The sequence below is a fragment of the Semicossyphus pulcher genome, unplaced genomic scaffold, assembly GCF_022749685.1.
Source record: "Semicossyphus pulcher isolate SPU_LCO1_2020_fin unplaced genomic scaffold, fSemPul1.0.p SCAF_11, whole genome shotgun sequence".
NCBI classification, from domain to species: Eukaryota; Metazoa; Chordata; class Actinopteri; order Labriformes; family Labridae; genus Semicossyphus; species Semicossyphus pulcher.
In genome coordinates this window covers 22062909-22084502 of record NW_027211615.1, presented here as the reverse complement: position 1 = coordinate 22084502, position 21594 = coordinate 22062909, and the positions used below count along the sequence as shown (strand labels likewise).

At 42.1% G+C, this 21594-nt stretch overlaps 2 protein-coding genes across 2 annotated transcripts in view; one reads left to right on the top strand and one right to left on the bottom strand.

The window, feature by feature from the left end:
- vsnl1a (visinin-like 1a) overlaps positions 1-15722 on the top strand; it is a 39733-nt gene extending 24011 nt beyond the window's left edge. The window contains exons 3-4 of the mRNA XM_069686151.1: positions 12202-12417; positions 13474-15722. Coding sequence (XP_069542252.1) covers positions 12202-12417; positions 13474-13671 — 414 coding nt within the window. The 3' untranslated portion in view covers positions 13672-15722. The remainder of the gene's footprint in view (positions 1-12201; positions 12418-13473) is intronic.
- A 2198-nt stretch (positions 15723-17920) lies between these two features.
- sf3b6 (splicing factor 3b, subunit 6) lies at positions 17921-20240 on the bottom strand. The gene is made up of 4 exons (XM_069657206.1): positions 20133-20240; positions 19420-19538; positions 18643-18781; positions 17921-18525 (listed from the first exon to the last, which is right to left on the bottom strand). The coding sequence occupies exons 1-4, from the start codon at positions 20160-20162 to the stop codon at positions 18436-18438; spliced, it is 378 nt and encodes a 125-aa protein (XP_069513307.1). The 5' UTR covers positions 20163-20240; the 3' UTR covers positions 17921-18435.
- Positions 20241-21594: the final 1354 nt, after the last annotated feature.

Here is a 21594-nt window from a genome sequence, read left to right as displayed (position 1 = left end):
ATAAAGGAAAGCAAGTCGTCCCAGTTTCTCAGATATTCTGCCTCGCTTTGAGTTGCGTCACAAAGGGCAGAGGGTATTCCTCAGGTCTACCTGCCAGACCAGGCAGCCAGCAGTGAGTCACACTCTGCTTCCTGCCTTGCTTGGCTGCTTTTCTGTGTCTGATTTAGATCAGAGTCGGTGTCCGAAAGGCAGAAAAATGGCACTGGTGGAACACGCTAGGCATGACAGTTTTTGAGCTTCTGGTTGATAAATGCACATTTACAGCCTCAGTTTAGCACACGAATGGCTTGGTGCTGATCTAGGATTATTGATAGTGAATATTATCATGTATGCAGTTTGGTGTGTTTCCCTCTCACTGCAGCCTTCCTGATGTTTCTTTCCTCAGTACCAATAATTCCTCACAGCCCCTTGAGGCATAAAATTAGTTTCCATACTCAATAGTGCCATCTGTTGTCATTTACACTCCTATCTCAGAGTTAATGCTGCCAGATGGGTGTTTTGTAACAACAGAAAACCAGGGTCAGGTCCCTGGACTGCTCCAAATTCCTCTTAAATCACAAGCTCACTGATTATGTGCAGTCCAGGAATTAGTGGCAGATTCCTGGATTTCACACGACCGTTCTTGATGAACATCAGGGATTTCACACGGCCATCCAAAGCAGTTTAAACATCCTCCGGGTCCCTGTAATGTATGGTTTCACATGTGGTGTCAGAGACGACGACCCCCACCATTCAGTATGTGATCTCCACCTCCAGCACAGACACGTAACCAGTACTCATTACACGTATCATTGGTGGTTTATGTTTTAATCAAGTGGCCGCTCTTCCTGAAATCCTATTGTCTCACTGAATCAAATGCTCATCCCTCAAGACCAAAGCAATCTTACAGTCCTTGACCTTGTAAACAAAGGTCACACGTGTATGAATGTTCACAGTAGCCAGAGATGGATGCCTACCACACTCAACTTGCTGTAGCAGTCATTCTGTAGTCATGTCTTATCAGTGTTGGTTAACGTTACTTTTAACATAACTCGTTACGTTACTGCATTACCGACTGAGAAAAGTAACGTGTTACATTACTTTTGCGTTACCAATAATAATACATGTCTGTTATATTCTCAGAACGGCGTGTAGCCTACTGTTCGTCTACATTTGAATGTGTTGACTCTACTGTCATTGCATAGCCTACTTTACGGCCCATAATCTGTAACTCTTCAGCCTAATAACAGGAATGACAGACGCAGTATAATCTTTACAGCTCTTTATTAAGCTAACAATCTGACAGTGAGACAGTATTAGGCACAGCTGTTTCAATGACAACAATACAACACGGGCTCTTAGTCCCAGCAGTGTTGCGGAGCTGCAGATAGCAGCTGAAGATGCTAGAAGCTCTTCACAGCTGACAAGCACTTATCCTACAGACACAACATACATTTCACCGTCATATTGCTCTTGCCCCTTTCCCCAAGAATCTCTCTGCCATCTCACTCGTTGAGTTAGGTAGCAACGCATGCACACTTACACAGCTGTGTTTACCTTTCGCTGGTACGCAGCTACCTGCCAAGAGGTAGAAGAGAGACAGAAACAGTGCTTCAGATATTTCCTTATTTCGTGGCCAAAAATGGAAAAGGGAAATACTGCTTATTTTTCCAGTAACGGATTACTGTTACTGATGAAAAAGTAACACGCTACGTTACTCATTACAACAAAAAAAGGAATCTGAGTACTCTCACAATTGCTTTGTAATTATTACTTCTTTTACTTCTGCTTGTGATTCCAAGTCTGAGAGATCAGGACATTCATCACTGATATCTCCAGTGTTGTGACCAAGTCATCTTTGCTCAAGTCATTTGGTCCGAGTCTCAAGCAAGTCTCGAGTCATTTTTTCTTGGGCAAGTCAAGTCAAGTTGAGTCCTTAGTTAAGGCAAGTCAATTCCGAAGTCAAGTCACTTTTTTTTCACCCAAGATGCAGCACTCTGACCTGTAGTATCCGGCCTTTATAAAGATAAAAGTCAAGGTGTTAGTAGCCCGTCTAATAATGATATTATTGGCCAATTTATATAACCTGTTAAAAAAGTATAACAATGAATTGTATCTGAATTATCTTGGCACAGACGCAGCCATGATGATGTACTGGTCTGAGACCGTATTGAGTAGTAACGAGTACGACTGATGAGGCTTCTATTTGGGGCTTTGATGTTGCGTGTTGCCATAGCGAGTAGTTTGGCAATCCAATCATGACAATCACATACAGGGAGCTTTCTGAGTCCTCCAATCATGATTCCCAGTTTGCGCTGCATACATACTTGTTAGACAGATACTTGACAACATTGAATTTGATCATTTTATATTTAACAGCTAACATTCAAACTTATGAACACATACAAGTCATCCGAGTCATCATGCCTCAAGTCTCAAGTCATTAACTTGCTAGTTCAAGTCGAGTCTCAAGTTGTTTATTTTTTGTCAAGTCGCAAGTCATCAAAACAGTGACTCGAGTCGACTCGAGTCCAAGTCACCAAGTCTCAAGTCCACATCTCTGGATATCTCCCACTTTGGGAAAAGAACTACTGTCATGTCAACGAACATATACATAACAGATACAACAATATTAAGGCTTATTTAATCGATTCAGATTACTTAAAAGGAGCAATACACTGTTCATTTAGTTGTCTCAGGTAAATTATTATGTGCAGATAAAAAGCAACAGTGCATTGTTAATGGAAAGTGTAAGTCTCAAATCTAGCTAAATGTCACACTGGTAGCAGAGGGGTGCTCCATATTGGTCGAAGAATCAAGTCCAGGTATGAGAATCTGAATAGAAGGAAAAAATGGTATAATAACACCTCTAGTTTGTTTGTATTTGGTCTCACTTGGAAAGGAGGTGCACATGTACATAACACAACATACTGGAGGCAGCTGGTGTGTGTGTTTACAGAGCTACCAAACAAATTCCCGTTGTTTTAATCAGTCACTAATCAGTATTTTTCCATCACGCCACGAGCAACCACAGTCTGATTTCACACTGCACAGGGCACAAGTATATTTCCACACAACAGCAGGTCACAGTGGAGCTGTGAAGGTAATTTTAATCCAGGAAGTGAAAACAGATGAGGTAATTACAGAATATGAGCCCGTTTAACGGCTGCTGCAGAAACGATACAGACCATAAATAGTTTCAAAAGAGGGGTTTGGTTTTAGAATTCTAAATTTAATAAGATTAGAACAAAGAGAGAAGCTTATTTTAGTGTTTTTTTATTAAAAATATACTCTGGGATCAAATACTGCTGGCTTGTTTACCCTCAGTGACACTGATATCACAGCCGACACCCATCCGAGGGTAACAAGAGGATGATTAAAAATGAATTTCACAGAGCAGAGGGAATTGAGTGTGTGTGTGTGTGCGTGTCTGTGTGTGTGTGTGTGTGTGTGTGTGTGTACACTTTCCATCTTGTGTAGACCCTGGAGGCTTGGAAGCAGTAGCGGCTACAGCAGTGCGCTGGCTAAGTTTCTGTTGCTGCCTGGCATGTCACAGAGGGTTTATGTAAGAGCACACGCAGGCTCCGTCTCTCTCACGCAGACACACACACACACACACACACACACACTGTAAATACCCCAGCAATGGATTATGCATGTATTCCCTCTCCCTCTCAAGCGGCTGCGTTCTGCTCGGTGAAGTAGCTTCTAAGCGATGCTTTGATGAGGCAATGTAAACAGCCATATGCAGCGACAGCCACTGCTGTCATCCAAGGTCCTGCATGTGTGTTTCTCCAAATAGGCTCGAGTGCATCTGACAATGTTAGCGAAGAGATGCACCAAACATAAGGCATTATTTACACAGCCCTCTGGTGCCAGAGCTAACGCCCGCTTTTTGAGTATGTCGCTTACAGGAAGAAAATTCAGACCCGGAGTGCTTTGAAGGGCAAATTACAGCCTCAGACTGACCTCTAAAACCTCCGCTGGTGTGCTGCGAGATGAATGGCCAATGGCAGACCTGCTACATATTGTTGATAACATTAGAGGCAGTGTCTGAAGCACCCTCAAGCGAGGAGAGATGACCTTGTAAGCTTCATAAAAGCTGAGCGGGAATATTAATAGGCTTAAGAACCCAAAGTGTTATAAGATGTAGCTCAGATCTTTTACAATCAATTCTGCTCTATTCTCTGGTGATCTGTGGTCATTGAGCAGCTTCAGTGAGGGATCATTTTTCTCGCGGCACTTACCCTGCAGGTAATGATAACATTTATCCATGGGCATAAATGATATTGAACAATATTGCTTAGGGAGAGGGAACCCGGCACAAGAGTGTGTGTGTCCTCATGTCGTTAGCGTGTGTCTCTGGACCATGGAAGCAGCGCTGAGATACGGACAGGGATGGATTTGGATTCACACACTATCAGTGGAAAATAGACAAGAGTGTGGCATCGCCATGGCAGCAGTCCAGCGCAGGCATTATGGGACAGTGTGCGCATGAATGATCACCCTTTGGGTCATCTTGTGGGAGATAGGCTGGACAGGAAGAGGGCTGTTTTGGCAGGTCTCCTGCTTGTCAGCTTTCCCTCTTTGTCCAATGTAATTACAGCGGGCGTATACAGACCACTTTTGGGTCTTAATTATATTATTTGGTCATAACAGAATCAATGGATCAGAACATTACAGTGATAATACAATACTTAAGATTGAAATAATATTAAAATCATTTTTATATTAAATATATCTGACATTTATTCAGCAAGAGCTATTTTTATGTTTGCTAATAGCATCGTCCACCTTTCACGTGTTGCACATGCACAAGGGATTTATAGGATCATTCAACATAAATATAAATTAGTCTAAGCTAGCATGTATGTTTATTAAAGTTCTGTGTGCTGACTATCAAAGAAAGGACAGCTGTAAATGTTTATATACTTATTGCTGCTGCTGGATCACACAGCTGTAATGTCCAGTGTGTAATGGAAGCTGGATGGTTTATTAATGTCTGTGGACACGATTGTCATTGCCACAGGTAGTTGTGTCTCAGGATGATAATAAATTTACCTCTAAGTTGTGTGTGTGTGAGCATGTATGTGTTTCTGCACGCATCAGAGTAAGTGCGCATAATGGAGAGCTTGTTGTCTGTGATTCTTATCGTTAACGATTAATGACCGTGAACTGGGGTCTGATATCGGTCAGACACAAAAAATCTAAATTAGCATCCCTAGTCCCAGACTTTTATCCAATCCAAAAAGTACAGTTTAATCTTGTTGGTTAACCGGTTATTAATTGTTAAGAGTGTCAGAGTTAACCGGCCAAAAAAAGAAATCTCTAGTAGCAAGGCTTCCAAAAAGTAGCCTGCTTTCCTCCTTAACGCAACAATCTTCTGTATTTACTCTGTGAGAAGAAGATCCAGCTTTATACATGTTGACCTTTGGCATTAAGGCAAATGTAACACTGTTAAAATGTAATACATGTATTTACAATAAATGGCGCTGTAGTTACACACTGTGGCCACCGGAGGGCAGATGACGTGTTTTTTTAACTTGTGCAATAGTGCCTTAATAATGTGATTTCTAGTTGCAGCTTTACATCAGTTCTCTTCAGTCCCATGACAGTATTTAGTGTAAATTGTTCATCCTAACTCCAGGTCCACTTTCTAGCTTTGCATATCATTTTCAATTATAGCAATCGCCATGACAACTGAACACTGAGGAAGGCTGACAGACAGCTCTGTAACACAGACTGTGAGGTGTGCTGTTAAATGGACCTTGACTGAAGACTTTAGAGGTTTTGGCAGCTGATCAAAATAATAACTTTCTACATAAAACTTCTGTCCGTGCTTAGAAGTGACATTTTATAACAAAACAACAAATAAATTAACTGATAAAACGATCAGGAGATAAAATAACAGTTAAAGTGAATCACGGTTAATGGTCCAAAGAGGTTATAATTCTGACAGCTCATTGGATGCATCACAATGCTCAAAGTACCAACTGTAGGTTGCATCAGATCTGTTTTTTATGTAAGCACTCACACAACAATAATCCAGTTACACGCAATCTGCAGCTCCCCAAACTGCAACAGAATGTGCATATAGTAAACAAGTCTTCGCAGCATTTAAAGCCCGACCCTTTGCGAGCTCATCACTGGAAGCTTTTAAGCTACAAGATGTCCGTCCAGCTTAGCTGTTATCTGAAGAGCTGGCAGCAGAAGCAGGGCAACGGAACAAAAATAAATAAATCTGGATCCGACGTTGCTGTTACTTAATTCTGGAGTTATTTTAAAAACCAAGACATTTGTCGCTTCTTACTGATGAGCTTCTCGTTTGCTGTTGAATCACAGTGTCTTTGTGTTTGGAGCTGTATTATTCATCTGTTCTCTGATCTCGCAGTCAGTCACTGTTCTGTTGGTGTGAAATGGCCTTGATTTAAGTGTGACGAGTGGAGTGTGTCTTTCTATTTAGCGCTACTTCTCTTACTCTGCACTCCCTTTCCTCGCTCTTCGTGTGTTTCCATCCCTCCTCTCTGGCTTTCCCTCTCACAGCTTTTGGATCAGCACCCAGTGCCAGCTTGCCTGCTGATTATGAGGCTTTAATGTTCCATTTAACAGCAGCATGTTCTGGGTCGTGTGTGTGTGTGTGTGTGTGGAGGTTGGGGTATCCGTATCACAGAATAGGCTTTGCCGCACGCTCATTGTCACACACAAACACTCGGACATTAGCCTTCATAAAGCCAGCTGTGCCTGTCCGCCTGGCTCTTCCCTGAGTGGACAGAAGCGGTCTGGCATTCAGCCGGCCCTTTGATGGCCGATCGCAAACAGCCGTATCGAACAGCCGTAACGGCGAATAGGAGCCAAATCAGGAGAGGAATAGGATTTAATGGAAATGTTAACAGCCTTATACCCGGAGCTGTAAAGGCGAGGAAGCAGTGGCTTCAGGTCTTGACTTGGTCATTTTGTGCCATCTAGTGAAGGTTTTGTTTCACCCACAGCTGCGCTCTCTGTACTCTGCTTTTAAAAGCAGCAAAGATTAACTAAAGAAACTCACATGGAGGAATTTCACAGTCTCATCACCCTGCCCCACTTTCTTTCTTTCCCTCTTTTTTACATAACAAAGTGTTTCATAACTTGCCAGATTGTCGATGAGCCGCAGTGCCTTTCTCTCCCCCTCCCTCCCATCATCAACATCTCTCCCTCATCACTTCCCTGACACCTTTCCTCCTCTGTCTCATTTCCCTCTCCCTCCCTCCTCTCGACTCTTCCCCCCCGCCACACTGTCCCGTCCCGTCCACGTGCCTCCTCCTCTTCCCTCTCGGGGCCTGTTGCAGATGATCTGGGGCAGGAGGCAGGGCTCGCGTGGGAGGGAAGCCATGTTTAATTTGCGCGGGATCCGTCAGGCGGCGTCCCGTTCATCCCGGCGGCTTCGCGCCAGCAACCCCACTCCGTCCTTAGGGGGCTTCTTTCCTCAAATTAGTTTGGCTTCGGCGCGGAGCAGAGGGGCAGATAGGAACCTGTACTGCTTCATCGCTGTCACACTCCCTCTCACACTTTCTGTCACACTCACTTTCATCTTCCCTGTTTTCATTCTTCTTTCTGTTAGCTCATTGACATCTCTCTCTCTCTTTCCTGCTTCTCTTCTGTCTCTTAACTTGCTGCAGCAGAATGTACACCTTATTGAAGATGGGCAGCTTTTACAACCTGAAGTGACGCCTACTGTCTTATTTATCCTCCTCCTCATTCCCTGCTTCATTCTGTACCACCTGCATCTCCCATTAGGATTCATGGCCTCGACTCCCCCCCGCCCCCTGCTGTGACTGCAGACAGTCGGAGTGTGCTGGGGCGGTTACTCTTCGGAAAAGCTATGGCAGCGTCCTCGCCTTGTTCCTCGCCCCTGTATAACGCCACCGTCTGCTACGTTCACAGGCAAGGACACGGTGTAGAACAGTCCTGCACCGCCTGAAACAAAAGCACACGCGCCTTTGAGAGCTTTCTGCGGGAGACTGCGACAGAATTTTTCCAACTGCTTTGAAAGTTTTTCGGGAGTTTGAAGCTGCTATATTTAAAATGGATGAATAGAAGCAGGGGTTGCTTTCAGAGGTGAAACCAAAGCTAATTATCGCCCGGCTCTGCAGCTCCCACAACTTTACGGAAGTTTTCAGTGTCTTTCAACTCACAGCCCAGAGCAGGGTGCAGACTAAAAAAAGGCTAGACCTAGGCGAGATTAAGAGTGTCATTTGTAGGGGCTGAATTGATTTAGAGGGATGATCAAGTTGCTCTCTAACTACTTTCTGTGTAATAAACTGTGTGCCAACAAGTCCTCAATACAACTTCAAAGGCGATCACACGGTATTTCAGTGTTGTGTTCACAGCTTGTTTCTGCTGCCCCCAAGTGGCCAAAAAGAGTCACAGCAGTTCCAACCGTTTTTTTAAAAGATGGATATTTTCACGTTTTCATGGGTGTCACATTTTTTGTTGTTCACAGTGAACAAGTGGAAACTTCATAATTCCATGTTTTTCCAGAATTACATTTTTGAAAATGTCGCCTCTGAAATGGGCCGTTTAGAAGAGCTACAGGTTTCTACCATAGACTGTCAAAAAAGATGGACGACATGACAGCTCCCTAAAAGTGAAGCCAAACCCTCTCTATCGCCCCCTGCTGACTGGCTGCAGTATAGGTCATAAAGCCCGCCTCCTCCATGTTAACAGATGGGACATGAGTCAAACTATAAAGTCAAAATACACGTCAAATAAATGTTTCTCAAACATGTTTTCTGCCATTATAGTTAGTTCTTATCATTCTGATTTGCGTCCAAGTGTTTTTCTGACAAGTTTATTTTTAATTAGTTATTTGATGCTGTAAAAAGGATGATTGACAGCTCTGTTGACAAATACGGCTCCTGTGGCCGATCTGTTCAGGATTAGCAGAGTGGAGGAGGAACGGCGAGAGGAGACGTAACTAAAACAATCACTACAGTCAGTGAAGTTTACATATCAGTATAAGAAGCTGTTCTGCTGTTAAACATGGCAGCGTGCGGGATCCTTGCTGTTTTTTCGGTAATTTAAGTGTGTGTTTTGGTTAATGGAAGTGGCTACGGCTGCCTCACCCGTCGATCTCTACTGCGCAGACTCTGGCTCCAAATGACATCACCATCGCAAGATGGCAGTGCCTATCACGGGATCTATTTTGGCATCACTTTCGTACAATGGGAGCAGATGGAGACGTATCTATATATACAGTCATTGGTTTCTATGTAGAACCTTCCTTTCGCCGAAATCGACCAATCGTCATTCACCATCATTCACCTCGGGCTGCCAGCTTACCATTCTGATTCCTCCTGGGAACTCCTTGGTTGCTGTACTTGCCCCGGTATCGTCCTCCCACTCGGAGTACGATTCTGGCTCGTAGATTTAAGGCTGATTAACCGATCCTAGAGCAGCCATGTTTTCTACAGCTTTGGAGTGACAGTGCGGTGCCGCTCCCCCATGTGTCTGACCTTTGAACAGCGAAACGGCTTGTTCGTTTCAGGAAGAAGGAGAGGCTCCGAAAAATAATAACATTAAAATATGTGCAATATTTTAAAATGGAACAAACTTCACCAACATGATTCAAAAACACATTAGAATATTAGAAAATTGATTGCAGAGCTAAAACATGTCCACTGTAAGTCTGTCTTACTCACGAAGCTTGACTTCCTCTTGCCTCTTTCCTCCCACATGACTTCTCGTAATAGTCTCACAAAGGCAGCACAAACAGCATCTGTTGATATCAGCTGATGGTTAAATAAGTAGATGAAAAGGAAAACTGTAATGAAAGCCTACTTCAACTCCTCACTTGATTCACCTTGACTTTAATATGTGCAAACAAAAGCCTGAGAGGGAACAGAAAGCTCAGGAGCGCCGGTCTCTCTGTTTTCAATGATTTCTTCATACCTCTCTTATAACATATAAATCATAGTTTATATTCACATAAAGTCATCTTAAGATCATTTACTCGATTGGATTGTTTTCTATTTAGTTGTTATTCCTTGATGAGGGCTGTTGCTGCATCACCAGCGCTCTTTTGTTTACACCGGTCCTCAGAGAGCAGCCTCGCTCGGCTCAGATTACCCATCGGCTCTCAGAGTTTTTACCAACGAGGTCAAGTGGAAGGTTGTAACTAATGAATCGCTCAGCTTCTCGCGGCTGCCCACAGGGTTCACGGTCTACGGTGGATGACGAGCGGCACGGGGGCTCGGCGGTCATCCACAGCGTTACTGCATTAACCTCTGAGCCGGTGAACATGTAGAGAAGGACGCTGTGATGACATGGTAGTTTGGACTGCTAACAGGCAGAGGGGCTCTAAGTGGAAGTCAACACAGAGAGATACACAGAGCTGATCGATTGTATTTACTTAATCACAGACTGTACAATCATACGGCCACAGCAGCACAGTCAACCGTAAACCATAGAGTTGAAATCCTTACTTACTATTATTACCACATTTAAGAAATCACATGAGATAGATGCTGTTGTTTGTTCTACAAGGAACCCCGGTTCGGACATAAGGGGCCAAGCCTGTGGAGTTTGCATGTTTCCCCCCGTGCATGGGGACGGGTACTCCGGCTTCCTCCCACAGTCCAAAGGCATGCTCGTTAGGTTCATTAGTGACTCTAAATTGCCTGCAGGTGGGAGTGTGTGCGTTAAAGGTTGTCTGTCTCTGTGTGTCAGCCCTGTGATTGACTGGCGATCAGACTAGGGTGTAACCCCGCCTCTCGTCCCATGATGGCTTAGGTTAGGCTCCAGTCCTCCCGCGACCCTGAACAGGATAAGCGGTATAGAGGATGGATGGATGGATGGATGGATGGAAGTCCATAGCCTTGCTAGAGGTGCTGGCAGTGCTAAAGGCTAATGTCAGCATGCTAATATGATCAAAATGACAATAGCACACTTCCAATGTTTATTATTTACCATGTTCACCAAGATTAGCATGTTAGCTTACTTACAATCTCGGATCCCATCATCTACAGTCTGAGACGATATAGCCTCTGGGCACATCGGTAAATGTGCCAGGCGGTAAGCGATAATCAACTTCATGTCAAAACCGTTTTTTTGTGATTTACTTGTTATTAACGGGTCTTACCTTTGCCCAAATTTCAACATCACGATGCAGATTTGTAAGAAGTAATAATTCAAGCTTTGTCAGGTCTGTCCTCAAGAGGAGAAGAAAACTCTTAAAATGCTCGTTTGTTGAACAGAGGTCGGATCGATCTGATGCATTCGAGGAAGTCGGGAAAACTGAGCGGCTTTCGTGACACAGCGTCAAGGGAATTAATCTCAAGTTAAATTTTAGATCTAGAACAGATTGTTAGCTGTTAGCATGCAGATGTCTGTTTATAGAGATTAATAAGAAGCTAAATCGTCGTCAGATCACGCTGATGGGAGCCGGGATGGCATTACGGCGGATTATGTTCCGCCTGCTTGTCTCTCCTCACTGACTGTTTGTCCTGCATAGGCCACAGCCTGCTGATACGTGATTGGTCAATATTGCTCGGACTACAAGCGTAGTTCAAACAGAACATTTGCCGTCCCGGAAATCCACGTCCCCGTGGATTCGCTTACTAATAAAAGCTAATAAGCTTTAATCACAATTTAAATCAGACTGATATGAGTTACAATAGTTTTGCGGGTATTTGATCTTGAACAAAAGTACAGAAAAAAAAGACAATATGACAGCAACACAGTGACAACTTGCACACCTATAATTAAAGCTGACTTTAACTAACTGTGTGTGGACACAGCAGGACGTCCTGCAAAGTGAAGTTATGAGGGAGGAGGACTCATATGCAAGTCACGTGTCAGGATGCATCCGGTGTGTCTAAAGTTTTTCAGAATGAATGAATGGCCTTTACAGCTCCTGGCAGCTTATGTCAGTGACCCTGAACTTCCTGTGCGAGGCCCCGAGGGAAAAGACAACTTCCCTTCTGGGATCAATAAACACTAAGATGTAAATGTTGTTGCCTTTTTAAAAATGTCTCATGCATCTTTAAAGACTGCAGCCTGTAGATGATGTAAAGTGACCAAGGTAACTGTACACTTCTAAATCTGCAGGACTTCTTTAGAAACCAAATCCAAAACAACAGGCATCAGTACAGACAGCATTGTTTTTGGAAGGAATTGTTAAAAAAAATAGCTAGATCATGAAGAACAACTCAGTTACATCCTTGTCCTCTCTTTTCTTTATTCCAGTTCTTCCCTTACGGCGACGCGTCCAAGTTTGCCCAGCACGCCTTCAGGACCTTCGACAAGAACGGGGACGGCACCATCGACTTCAGAGAGTTCATCTGCGCCCTGTCCATCACATCACGAGGCAGCTTCGAGCAGAAACTCAACTGGGCCTTCAACATGTACGACCTGGACGGAGACGGCAAGATCACGCGGGTGGAGATGCTGGAGATAATCGAGGTAAGAACATTTTGTAATGGAGCTAAATGGGTTTTCAAATGGTTCTGGAGTACTGTTCTATACATATATACATATATCTACATATGTGAATGTTATATTTTAGAGGAATCGTTGACATTGTGAGAAACAAGCTTGTTGCCTCATATATCTGTACGGTTTATACTGTAAGGCTGAAAATGGAGGGGGAAGCCAGTGCTGCTGAATGTTACAAAATCCTCCCGCAAGCATATTTAGCGAACACACCTGAGAGTGATATCAATCTCCTCATCTCGCTCTCAGCGAGAAAGCGAATTAAGTGCATTTACCAAACTACTGTGGAAAACTATTTCCTCCGTCCTCAGTTGGCACACATTTCCACATGTCTTTTTGTGTTTTTTAACCTGATGAGTCACTGGCACTTTCTATTTTTTTCCTTAGTTAAAGGTTACAGCAGAGGGCTGAGCCTAAAGGGCCAGACAGAACACTTATTATTCACCAACAACAGTAATATGAAACAAAGGTGCAGGTGTAGAGCAAACTCATGCAGAGTTTTGGGTGCTTTGTCTCCTGGATAATAGTCTGGCAGAGGGAAATGTTTTATAATTCGGCAATAATCACAATAATTAATTAAAACCTTCAAGAATTAATTCTGATTTTACATGCCTGCAAAAAAAGGGCTTATTTTGTTATTGCATGTGTGGATGCTTGCAGAGACTAATCTTCCACATTCTGCACTGTTATGTAAACACGCATCAATAAATACAAGCTAATAGCACATGCTGCGGCTTCTGTGGTCCTTATTATGATTTGGACAGCACATTACATAAACTGTGCAAATAAATAGACCAAGGCATCAAAAGACTCTACAGGGTAGCTGGAGCCAACTGACAAGGTGATCCAGCTGTGCTCCATCTGTGCTGCCGTCACAAGAGGAGAGGACACCTCATTTCAACACACAAACATGTTGCGATCCTCCTCGCCTCTTATTTTTGCATCACCGAGGAAGAGAAGTGAAGGCAACATGAAATGTATTAAGGGCTCTCAAAGAAACCTGCGGCTCTCTTTCTCCCCCTGCAGGCGATCTACAAGATGGTCGGCACGGTGATCATGATGAAAATGAACGAGGACGGCCTGACACCGGAGCAGAGGGTGGACAAGATCTTCTCCAAGATGGATAAGAACAACGACGACCAGATCTCGCTGGAGGAGTTCAAAGAGGCGGCCAAGAGCGACCCGTCCATCGTATTACTGCTGCAGTGTGACCTCCAGAAATAGGCCGGAGGGGCGAGCGGAGCGCTCCACCAGCCGCCACGGACTGCACAGAAAGAATTTCATGTTCCATTCAGTTTGCAGCTATTTCCACTGAAAAAAAATATATGCTTGGACTACCTTTCAATGGATCTGCTTCTTGTGTTTGAAACACTCGTGTGCATGAGAATGTTATTTGCTATAAAAAGATCTACACACAACATACGACAGTGTGCGGGTTCAAGAGTGCGGTGCACACTCACGCCACAAACACACGACACACACACAGACACACATCTCACTACATATGAACACCTTGCACAAATGATATATATAGATACAGTATATAAATATTAATATATATTTAAATTATTCAAAGATCAACTGCCAAAATGTGAAGTGTGCAAAGTATTTTCCATACAGTTTCATTCCACTGGAGCTTGCGCATCAGTGATGTGCTACGTTGAATTTGCCGCTACTCTATTTATTGTTCCGAGTTTACTGACGCTAGCTGTATGTGTTTCATAATACTGAGTAATGTCGACTGAACCAAATTCCTATGATAATGTATCTGCCTCCAAGAAGACACTCTATCCATCGTCTTGAATATTAGCTAGAAGAGATGGATTAGCATTCGTCCAACTTTTCCTTCCAGAACATGCTTGTACTGTCAGTAACGACAATGTAAACGTAGTTAATTTGCATGCCTTTAGGTTCTGCCTTAAAAATCTCCTCATTTTGCATCCTGTGATTGCAGACGGAAAGCCTTATCAAAGCAGCGCGGTGACACTCGGGAGAAACCGCGAGAAAAAGATTTTTAACCGGATATGGAGTAAAAAATCATATTGCAGTAGGTCCTTCTACAAGTATTGTCGTATGGGATGTAATTTTTGTGACCTGTCGAGACCTTTTCTTTTGACTGCTTTACTGTGGGAGCATGTTTCCTCGTAGATTAGCTGTAGTGTATGTTGCTAAGAACTTAATCCCCGCCCCTTTGCATTCAAACACACCTTCTCATGACAGATTAGCAGATGGTACATGTGGAGGAATCCAACATTTCGAAAGTTTCAGAGATAAGGAAAGAGATAAATTGACTAGAGGCAAGTGAGATGAAACACTTAGATCCTGATTCCTTGAGGAGTGATTGAAGTGTCCCTTAGCTGGAGCTCATTAGATTAGAAAGGAGAACTTAGTATTCATCTATAGTTAGAGAGCATTGTTATCAAACCTTTAGTATATTTCACCATCACATCCACTTTTTCCCCATTAGCCTGCAGGTCGCATATCAATACGATGAATTCAGAGGAGTGTTTTTAAGACTCTTTGAGTTTTACGAGGAGAACAAACAAGGCCCACGCAGCATTTTAACGTTCTTGTCTGTCTTTTTCAGTGGAAGTAAATGAGTGCTCAAGTAGTGCGAGAGAGCAGTGAATGGCGTTTCATTACACACTGTAAGTAGTAGAGGACAGCCCTTATTGTAAAGCCATGTGTTTAGTAGGTTGGACTATTTCGCCCCTTAACAACCCTCGTAAGTATTTCTCTCTTACCAATCAGTCAATCTTTTTGTACTTTTTTACTCCCCTCTCTCACACATTGTACACGTTCGGATGCATTTGAAAATGTAGAGAAGTTCAGCGAGGTGGGTGCCTCCTAAACGTGATTGAAAAAGACCTCTAAGCCCACTTGTTTACCTTGTTTACCTGGTCCTGTCTGAGAGCAGCACAGACACTTAACCTGCATTAATGCTACCAGTGCTTAAAGAGCTAAAGGAGGCTAAAGGAGACGTGATATGTGATAATATTGCGATAGAGATCGAGCATGCCAGTCCATCGTCATCTCTCCGCAGTGTGGCTCTTCCCCCGTCACTTTGTAATCTGAACTTCTTTACATGAACATCTTTGGCCAGATAATGTTTCTAATTCCAACTCTCTTATTACTATTATTGCTATCAAGATACCAAATGTAAGCAAAGGCAACCGTGTACAAGGATTCTTTTGTAGCATGTATTGTGTCCCTGACGACATGGCTGCACTACTCCCTGTGTTGTGATTTACTCTAATAAAAGGAACTCTATGGGCTGTTGTCTGGTCATTCACTCCACGAACCATCTTCTGAACAATGTCAGACAAAGATCTACACATAGACCAGTGGTTCCTAACCTTTTTGTCTGCCACGCCCCTCGTCATCAGATTAGCACAAGTATCCCACCCCTGATCCTTATTTTTAGCTTCTATTTCAATCAATTATCTATCACCTTAATTATTTCTTACATTTCTATTAGTGCTTATCCATCATATTAAGCGTATTATTTTAAAGGTGTATGATTATTTGAGCTATTTCAACAGTTTATCCGTTAATTGCTTTTATTTATGTGTTTATTTAATGTGGACAAATTGTGTTAATGAAGATTGTTACAAAAGCACAGGATGGAAACATTTCAGAGGTTGCAAGGATGCTAATTTATACTAAACCCCTAGGCATGTCACTATAAAGACACTTACAAATGACAAAGTACAGATACATATACACAAGTAAAAAGACTTTGTACAAAATGTCACTTTTAGCTAATTAATTAGACTATATCCATTACTGAAAGCTAACAACTGTTTACTCTTTACTTTAAGCTAATTTGTTGTTATCCATTACTGAACACTTTACTCTTCTTCTTTTACTTGTCAACAAGTTTTCTTTAATCTGTGTCCTTTAGGTGTTACAACTCAGTCAAAACAAAAAATAATCAGCAACATTGTTGGATGTATTGATGATGATTTTCCTCCCCAACAAAAACAAGGATGCATCATTTTAATCAATTCACTTTACTTTTCCAAATGATCTGAGCTGCTCCATATTTTCATGGCATTCAAGTAGTGTGCTTAAATACGAATGTGAGGCAGTTTGAACTTTACTGAGCTATTTTTGCTTTATATTGCATGATACTTCGCTACTTTTAGGAAGGAAATATTATACTTTTTTTCCATTACATACAACTACAGCTTCAGGTCCTTTGCAGATCCATACTTTACAAAGCAAACATAGGCCAAGTGTACAAAATGCAGAACCTGTTTACAGATTAAACGAAGAATAAAGCCCACTAAATGCTGCTCTAACATTAATGCATCATTATATAGTGATAGCAGTCATGTAATTGCCAGATGTAATGGTAAAGCACTCAAGGGCCTCTTGGGCCACTGCCGAATGAGTGCTTATAAATGTCAGAAATTATGAAAAATGTCCGTAAGCGTGATGTCAAATCTCAATTAGTACATTCAGCTGATAATGCCTCTGGACTTTTGATTACATAACACAGCAGGAGTTTTATTTGTTTATAAATGTTGTTTGAACTATATGGCATTGTATGCATACAAGTGAAAAAGTGGAGTACTTCCTCCATCACTAACCCCCCGTCTGTAAAGACTTGTGCTAAACTACACAGAGCTGATAAACAAACTAGTTTGTGTTCTTGAAACGCTAAAATGTTGCATAAGGCGGGCTTACAAAGATTCTTTTACTGTGAAAAAAAGGCTCTCCTGTTTGCTTTATTTTTCAGTCAAGAGATAAATATAATCAGCATCCATGTAATTACCTATACTTTTTTCTTATGTAATGTCACTGTACAACCACCAGATGTCTCTGTCGTGCTAACGTGTCTCTTCAGTGACAGACATACAAAAAGGTTTATTTTTATCATTCCACCACAGTGGAGAAAAACGTCACACTCCTGTTTCATAGGACAGGTGTGTAGGAGAGGAGAGGTGAAATCCTGCACACTGTCCAACTTGCAGAAAAAAACTTCAATGCTTGCAATGTTTCGGTACTAGACCTTCATCAGGCAAACAGTTTGTGTACAGGGGCTGACCAGTTTAAGTAGGGAGTGGCTGCATGTTTGTAACCAATCAGCATGGACACAATAATTAGAATGATAAACATATCACCAACATCAGCCTCCTGAGAAAGTAAACATCTGCAAACATAATGTAAAAAAAAAACAATAACAGTGCAAGTTACCAAAAAAGCCTGCATGTTTTCCCATCTTTGGTGAAATGCCACCAATAACAGGGGTCACTTGGAGGTTTATGTCCTTGCAAACAAACAGCCAACTGCAAACTAAAACCGCAGCAACTGTATCATCACAAGCTATTTGAAGCTTCAGGCAAACGTACAATCAGGCAACCCCCTAACCCCTGTGCAAATGAGGGAAATGCACAGTCTATTGATCTGAATGGGGTCACACGGAGGACAGAAAATCCACTATGTTACATGTAAAAAGAGAGCAAACTGGGTCTTTAGAAAAAGGAACATTTATTTTACAGAATACTTTACATAGTCAGTACTCATCAACTCAATCTCATATCAAACGCTGCATGTCCATCATTAGCTTTAAATTAAAAGTTTGTAGAAGTATGAAAGGAGTGACAAAAAGAGTGAAAAATGATAAGCTCAAACTGATTTCCACACCTTACACAGGGTTAACACTAAGACAGATCATTGTCATGTGAATCATTCTTGTTGAAGAGTTTGGCATGCCTGCCATAAAACTGTTCCCTGTCCTGAAATTAACCCTCACATTGACAGTCTAACAAGTGTGCATATTTACTTGAAGATGAAGAAAATAGAAAAGAAAATCATCCGACTGCTCATTTCAAAACCATGATTAAAAAAAGACTATTTTATACAGCTGTATCAGAAAATCCTGAACAGCACAAACAAAGCACAATGTGAGGTTTGAACAGACAGAGAAAGAAAAACTCTGGAAACATAGATGGAGGGGTGGTGGTTTGGGTTTCCGGAAGGCTACTTTGGAGGGTCTGTGTTGATGCCGTATTTCTCTTTGAGAAGCTTCAGCTGTTCCTCTTTCTTCTTTGTGTCCATCTTCTGGAAAGCCTGCGAAGAAAGTTCATAAAACAGAAAACAAATAATTAAAATGGGAATACTTGAATAAAGACACACACGTTTCATAATAAGTCTACGGTTGTCCTTTGACCAAAGGTGCATACGTACTCTGTTTGCGTTGTAGTAGAGGACGACCAGGTAGCGGTTGCAGACATTGAAGCCTGACAGGTGGTCACAGGCGTTCTTGGCGTCAAAGATGTCTTCATAGACAACGTATGCTGTTCCTCTTGTTTCAGGTGTGTTCCCTCTGAGAAATGGGAAAGAACAAAACACACAGGAAGTGACTTAATGGGAAATACGTAAAGGTGGAGTTGTGTAGGGGTTGAAAGTCAAGTGAACATTAAACAGAAAAATGTTTTTTCATAGTTCTGAATCAGTTTTAAAAGTAGTTTACATACGACATTATTTGTAAATGCAAATATATGGGCAATTCTGATATTTCATTCCTGCTTATCATGAAATGTATGCAGCATAACTTGTAGTGGATACATAGATAGTTGTACTTTATTGATACCAAACTGGGAAAATGTGGATGCAGTGTGATGTATGCTGATCATTCACTTAGGGCAACGTTATCTCAAGTGAGTCATATCTATTTACAACTAACTGCCATTCCCAAGGGACACAACTTGTTCCTGCTTCTTCCATTCTCACCAATCTGAGAAGCACAGGTTTGTGGAAAAGGACCCCAAATGTGATGGACCTGGCAGTTTTGTCAGATAAAGATCAGCACCGAAAAGACTATTACATTTGATAACACAGTCTAAACAGCCAACAGTGTGGCTAGTTGTCAAATTTCCTCAATACAATCTTTCGTTTTATATTTTTGTTATCTGTTTGGCCCACAGTAAACCGCACAAAAATCAACAGTGTATACAAACTTACGTTCTGATTTGGCGTATTGGTCCATATTTCCCAAAGATATCATACATCTCCTCAGCTGTGATCTTGTAAGGAAGGTTTCTGACGTACAGGATTCTGTTTACCTCGGGGGGTAATCTTATCTGTAACACACAGCAACAAATCACGTGATAAACACATTTAGTAAAACAAGAGAGAAGTCATTGAGTGGGGTAATATCAAACCTTCATAACCGTCAAAAGGTCGCAACCAAGCCTTGTATTAAGCTATTTGACTCGTGCCTATCATTAAAGACCATTACATCTATCAAATCCATATAATTCATATATTTAGTTTTCCAGATACTATCATAGACTCCTAGAAGGAATAAAGTTATATGTTTAATCACAATTAAATAGTCTTGCTAAATGAACATTGTGATTACCAAGGCAGCACTGTTAAAATGTTGACATAAGCGTACACGCTGCCCCTCTTTAAAAACTAAATTCAGACCGTAGACGGTCACCTCAACCTATAAAGTAATCTAAATAGGTAGACATGTTTTATAGTAAGTTGAACACCGTCTAAATTACAAGCAATAATGTGGCAAGTTTTAACGCAGGTAGTGTGATTGTTTTCAATTTGTTAGCATGCTAACCGTAAGCTAACGCTAGCTGAAGCTAGCTTCTAGCCCAACTAAGCTAATACTCTTAGTTATCTCTATAAAAAAATATACCAGACGCTTAGCCCAAACTTACATTAGCACGTTTCGCTGCTTGCATAGCCATGGTGAAGGATTTTTATGAGTATTAAGACCGCTAAACGACACACACGTAGTTTCGAAGCTACTTGCTTCAGTCTCCCACTCAAAATGGCAGCAGTCGCCACCTATTGACGAACTTCCGGTTACCGGCTGGACGACTGTACCAAAATATGGCGCAGTGCTGCCCCCTGCCGGAGAGCTGTAATGTTAATACAGTACTTCACTTACTCTCCTGTGAGAATAAGTGATGTCTAAAGCACCTTTAACTGCATAGTTTATTCCTTTACAAAAGAAAAACAAAAACACAAAGACACTCTTGCCTCTCAGAGGAAATGAATTAACAGATTATGTGCACTGACCACAGTGAATGACTGAGAATCATGAGGGAACAGTTTGGACACTTACAAAACCTTATGATACCTGACTTATGATTTTGTAATGAAAGGCAAGAAGTTTAAAAAGTCAGTTTTAAACATAATACACTGGCAATTTATATATTTGTGGACCAAAGAGTCTTTTCTATCATACAAGGATGTTATATATACTTGATTGGAAATTATAGTTCAATTATTGTATCTTAAAGTCCTATTAATTATTGATCCATTGATTAAGGAGAGCAGGAGCCGTTTAGCTCAAAATCAAAATTTTTCTGTCGTCGTTGCTCTGCCCATACTCCAAATACTTTTCACTTTTTTAGTGGACATTATTGAGATAACAACAATAACAATTCTTTCTGGAATGCAGCTCCAGTCTTGTTGTCACAGCTGAAGGGACGTGAGAGGTGGATTCGTTCGGCTGTCCAGCGACTGTGGGGGCGACTGTGGCAAGGAAAAACTCCCTCTGAGAATGTGAGAGGAAGAAACCTTGGGAGGAACCTGGCTCTCTGGGGTGGCCCTTCCTCCTGAGGGTTGTGGGACATCCAAATCTTGCTGGGCACGGAGCATCTCTGTTGTCCATTCTTCGCCGGTCCTCCATCGCCGGTCCTCCATCGCCGGTCCTCCATCGCCAGTCACTGTGTGCAGCTTTTTTTTCTGGACTGGATGGTGTCTCTCCTCATTTGGCTCCTGGTGCCTTCTGGTTCCCTCATTGCTCCCCATTCAGCTCCTTCTCCACCCTGCTCTACTCCTGAGAATACAGACAAATACTGCGAACATTGACTGTTAATACACAGGGCATGTCTATTGTCCATCCTTCGCTGGTCCTCCATCGCCGGTCTCGGTTTTCACCATCTGTAAACACAGACACACAGACACAGACACCTCACGCCGTCCCTCGTTGCTCCTCATTCAGCTCCTTCTCCTGCTCCTGCTCTACTCCTTTGGAATACAGACAAACATTGACCGTTAATACACTGATGGTAAGTTTTTCTTTCTCTGATCAGGATGTAAACAGCGACGTCTTTAAAGTCATGTCAAAGTTGTCTTCTTACGTGTCTCTTGTAGAGCTCACACACAGAC

What these genes read in the sequence shown, in the direction of transcription:
- sf3b6 (XM_069657206.1), bottom strand. Translation starts at nt 20,162, where the DNA reads ATGGCTATGCAAGCAGCGAAACGTGCTAAT. An exon ending in CCAATACGCCAAATCAGAAC is followed by an intron (nt 18,782 to 19,419) that starts GTAAGTTTGTAT and finishes CCCATTTCTCAG; the next exon opens with AGGGAACACACCTGAAACAA. An exon ending in TCTACTACAACGCAAACAGA is followed by an intron (nt 18,526 to 18,642) that starts GTACGTATGCAC and finishes CTTTCTTCGCAG; the next exon opens with GCTTTCCAGAAGATGGACAC.